Source organism: Onthophagus taurus, chromosome 1, assembly GCF_036711975.1.
Source record: "Onthophagus taurus isolate NC chromosome 1, IU_Otau_3.0, whole genome shotgun sequence".
Classification (NCBI taxonomy): domain Eukaryota; kingdom Metazoa; phylum Arthropoda; class Insecta; order Coleoptera; family Scarabaeidae; genus Onthophagus; species Onthophagus taurus.
Window position 1 is genome coordinate 39,211,504 of NC_091966.1, and position 4,522 is coordinate 39,216,025.

The following is a 4,522-nucleotide window of genomic DNA, read 5'->3' on the forward strand; positions in this document are numbered from 1 at the left end:
ACCCCATTTTTTGGCATTTCCGAGTGCGCGAAAGACAAGGCTGTTCTTAACGCCGTCGTTGGTAAATTCATTTCTTCCAAAAATTTTGAAAAGTAACTTAAAAGAAGAAAGTATGAGTGACGTATCTAAGGTAACGCAACGTAAAGGGAAATCGAACGAAAAACCGGTCGAAAAACCCCACGAAAATAATAAAGAAGAAAAAGGCGATGAAAAAATTGTACCGTAAGTTTAATTTAATTCATTGGTGCTAGGTTTAATTTGAAATTTTTTAGAAAATTTGGACTTTTACCACGATTTCCTCACCAAAGAGTTTGGAGTAGGCTCGTTTTGGTAATCGGGATTATGATTTACGTTTATTATTATTCAACTAAAGTAAAAGTGGTAACGTTCGCTAGACAGGGTGAAATTTTGGAGCAGCGAGGGCATAATTTTCAATGTGATGTTGATTTTGAAGAAGATTTAGTTAATTTTCCTGAGTGTACACCTGGAGCTTGTGGTCGATTTGTTTCAGATAAAATTGTTACTAGTACTGAAGCTGAAATACTCTTAAAACTTGCTAAAAAAGGTTTAGAATTAGGCGGTTCTGATGGTGGGGCCTCCGTTTTAGATTTACATTCCGGTGCTCTTTCATATGGGAGAAAATTCATCAATGTTTATTCATTAGAAAAATCAGATGAAGTATTTACTGCACCTGATTTAACCGTTTACAAAATAGTTAAAGAAAAAATAAAATATGCCATAGCACAATTATTTGATCTCCACCCAGACTTCATTTACTTAACACATCCAACATTTTTTAGTAGATTAACAAACGCTGAACCTAAGACTGAACACGACGAATACTGGCATACACATATCGATAAGGTAAAATTAAATATTTCAATTCATCATTCGTTTTAATAATTTTGATTTTTAGGATACCTACGAATCCTTTCATTATACCTCATTGTTATATCTTAACGACTACAATTACGATTTTCGAGGGGGGAGATTTGTTTTTGTTGATGGACCATTTGAAAAACGTACCAATGTTACTGTAGAACCACGTAAGGGAAGAGTTTCCATGTTCACCTCCGGCGCTGAAAATACACATTTCGTTGAACGTGTCGAATCAGGCACTAGATATGCTGTTACAATTTCTTTTACATGCGATATAACTAAATCAATTGAAGATCCTGTTATTCCAGATTAGAAGGATTCATTTTATTTAACTATTAGTACTTATTCAAAGTATTATTTTTAGTTTTTATGTTATGAAGATGGTTAAATGTTGTTTGAATAAATGTAATTTGTTTTTTGACTGTTTAAAAACGTTTTTTTATTTTTTTGTTGCAGTCATAAGCATTATTTTGAGGATTTAATATAGGAATTGTAATAATAATAAGTTTATTTTTGTAATATAAAATATTATTTAATTTACGGATGAATTCAGTTAAGTATTATTGGCCGTTGAGGTTTTCTATTGCATATAACCCATGTAAAGTCGATACGAAGTAATTTTAAAGACCCAATGACAGATACATAACCTCAATTTGATTTTTTTTCAATTTCTTATTCAAATCGTTATTTAGCCGGGTGAAGGTATTAAAAATGATAATCTTAGCATAGTAAGAATGGAAAATAGGCGTCCGTTGTGAGAATTAATAAAATTTTAAATGAAAATTCATAATCTCAAAATTTGAGCATTTTGAGAATGTTTCCGTTGAATCTAGAAGAAAATGATCAGATATCTGAAAAGCAATTTAAAGAAACATTAAAACTATAAGATTTCATACATAAATATAGTTATTATAAAAATTTAAATAATATTTAATCAAATTAAATTAGTGACTTTACAAATGTTAAAGTTGGTAATACAGAAAATTTTAAAAAACGAATTTCTAGTTAATGGAATTGACCAATCAGGAGACACTATTTTTCAATTTCAACACTAAACAAACAAAAATAAAAAATTTTAGTGTGATTTTGAACTTGAGAGAACCATAGAAAATAGCTTCGTAGAAATGCAACTCTATAAACAAAAACTTCGTAAATGGAACGCATGTGGCGCCATCTGTTGGGGATATTTTGGAATTATTCAGCTAAGAATCGAACCACTAGAATACAGGTTGGGTTTATATATAAAAGCTCCAACCACAGAATAACTGTTTGGAAAGTGTTTGGAGCCACTATGCCACTTAACGTTCCGACTGGTTGAAAATTCCAATTCAATAATGCCACCACCTGGCCACCACATTTGAATATTACTGCATCATATTATGACATGTGAGATTGCATCTGACGAGCTTCCAACCAGTTATAACGAACGTTAGCTGAAACTGAGCTGAGACAAAGCTATAATGTCAATTATAATCTAATTGTTTAATCATACCATTATTATTTTATTATACTCTTACCGAAAAATCACTTTAAAATGACGTTTTCATCTGTCATTCTGAACAAACTTCAACTTTTAAAAGGTGAAGTTAGCAGCAAATTTAAAAATATAACACGATGTGGAATCTATACTTTTTAAATTAAAAGAATGATACTGGTAATAATTATTATTGCTGTCTCTCATCATTCCTACTATTAATAATAAAATTGTTAGTTTAATTAAATTATTTCACAATAGACGCTAATGCCATCTTACGGGAGACTTTCGACATACAATCAGTCCCAAGTTCTCCTATCAAAGATCCCTGGGAATCTCAATAAGACGCTATCCTTGCAGCATCGGATGCTGTAAGGAGTCTCATTACAGCACCCGTTTGAGTACTCTAATAGCTTTCATATTTTCCGTGGTAGTAATGCTAGCGGTTGTAAATACCGCAGAATTTCATACAATTTTTGTAATGCAGAACGATTCGACAACGTTTCTATTCCCTCATCATCTCATTCGCAAGTCTCTTTATACAGGACTGTAGCGACAATTTCATCATCCGTTAAAAATTCCGAAGTTGCCACATTTTCATTACAGTTTACGTAGTCTTGGGTATGATTCATTTCGGAGGTCCAATACAACCTTTACAAATAAACTATATAAGTGTCATGTCGTCTTCTTCATTAAAAATCTTCATTGTTGACAGAGAATCCGGTTTTTTTGAAGCAAATTTTAATCGTGGACTCGGTGATCTTTTACCACGCTTTATGAATAAAATTGATATCGTCAAGCAATGTCACTTTAATAGAAGAATTAGCGTCTATTCCTTGCACACTTTTCAATAAAAGAGAATGAATTATCCCTTGGTCCTTGGCTGAAGTTTACTACTTGTATTCAGTGGCATAAAGATCAATCAACTAACCGATCAACTTATGGATCAAGGTGTTATCAAAATGTTAAAGGCGTATTATACTCAACATCCATTTAACCGTTTTAATCAATCCATGAATCACGATCACAACTTGTCCGTCCAAGATTTTTGGAATAAATTTAATGTTCTCGATGCTGTAGAATCATAGGGGGGGGGGCGTTTCTTCAAAAACAATGAAGGGAGTTTGCGAAAAGCTTTCTTCGGACTTCTTTACTGATTCACCTGAAACAGTACTAGATAAACCTGTACTCGAAATAGTAGCAAGTATTGTTACTTTAGGAAAGTAAGTCGATTTGGAGCTTGATAGCGAAGATGTCATTGCGTGAAGCTTACCCTTGACGAGCTGATTGAAATCCATCAATAAAATGAAAATGAAGAAAATAATGTTTTCTAGCACAACTGGGAAAAGCCCTAATCATTGCAAAATTGACAGAAGCACTTAATTCCATACAGAAGAGCGCGTAATGACAGTTAAAAAGAATATACAACAATCGATTGAATGTTATCAAGAAATTTTGAAAAAGAAAAAGAATTTATGCCGCCAAACAACCATCTCCGATTTTCTAAAACCATCAAATATAAATGGTTAAATCAAGGTACATACACTGTGTTAATTAATTATCGTAACATACGTGACCTGTGTAATATTGGCTGTATATCTTAATATGTGGTGGTAGCTTGGATAATTTTGAATTAGTAACCAGATGTTGACAGTTGATCGAACGTCATTGTTGTACGCTTTGTGAGTTTCCGTATTTTCTTTATTATTTATCCGTTTTTTGCTGCCTTTATATTTTTCGAAACAGTTCTTTTTAGAACTATCGTTGTTTCTAGCGTATATTTTAAACGACTTTTAAAGTTAATGAATTGTCGCAATCGGTTTTAGGAACTTTCGTCGCGTTGCAATACCAATCTGAAATATTGGTTGCATACTTTGTCGGGTACGATAATTAATTAACACACTGTACATTGTAAAACAGTTATTAATAATTTTAAAGTTTCATAGGGTTTAATAAATACGTTTGAATAGACGTGTTTTCAACTCGACTTACGTAATTTTCTATTACGTATCTTCGTGGTGTTACAGTATTTGCGAAAAATTAATTTATTAAATAAATAAAATATAGGCAACACGTTCAACACAGCTGCAAATGAAGTTGCCTACAATTTTATTTATTTACTAAATTGTTATTTATTTTCGATTTTAATAATAAATAAAATGATTCAAA

The 4,522-nt window shown here is 31.9% G+C and overlaps 1 protein-coding gene and 1 long non-coding RNA gene across 2 annotated transcripts; one reads left to right on the top strand and one right to left on the bottom strand.

The window, feature by feature from the left end:
* The first annotated feature begins 112 nt into the window (after positions 1-112).
* LOC111416338 (2-oxoglutarate and iron-dependent oxygenase domain-containing protein 3-like) lies at positions 113-1,427 on the top strand. Its single transcript, XM_023048326.2, has 3 exons — positions 113-222; positions 273-864; positions 917-1,427. Exons 1-3 carry the CDS (start codon positions 113-115, stop codon positions 1,190-1,192), a joined length of 978 nt encoding a protein of 325 aa, XP_022904094.2. The 3' UTR covers positions 1,193-1,427.
* Positions 1,428-2,528: 1,101 nt separating this feature from the next.
* LOC139432615 (uncharacterized) lies at positions 2,529-4,022 on the bottom strand. The gene is made up of 3 exons (XR_011642353.1): positions 3,926-4,022; positions 3,568-3,856; positions 2,529-3,515 (listed from the first exon to the last, which is right to left on the bottom strand). It is a non-coding gene; the product is annotated as an uncharacterized lncRNA (long non-coding RNA).
* Between the last annotated feature and the right edge of the window lie 500 nt (positions 4,023-4,522).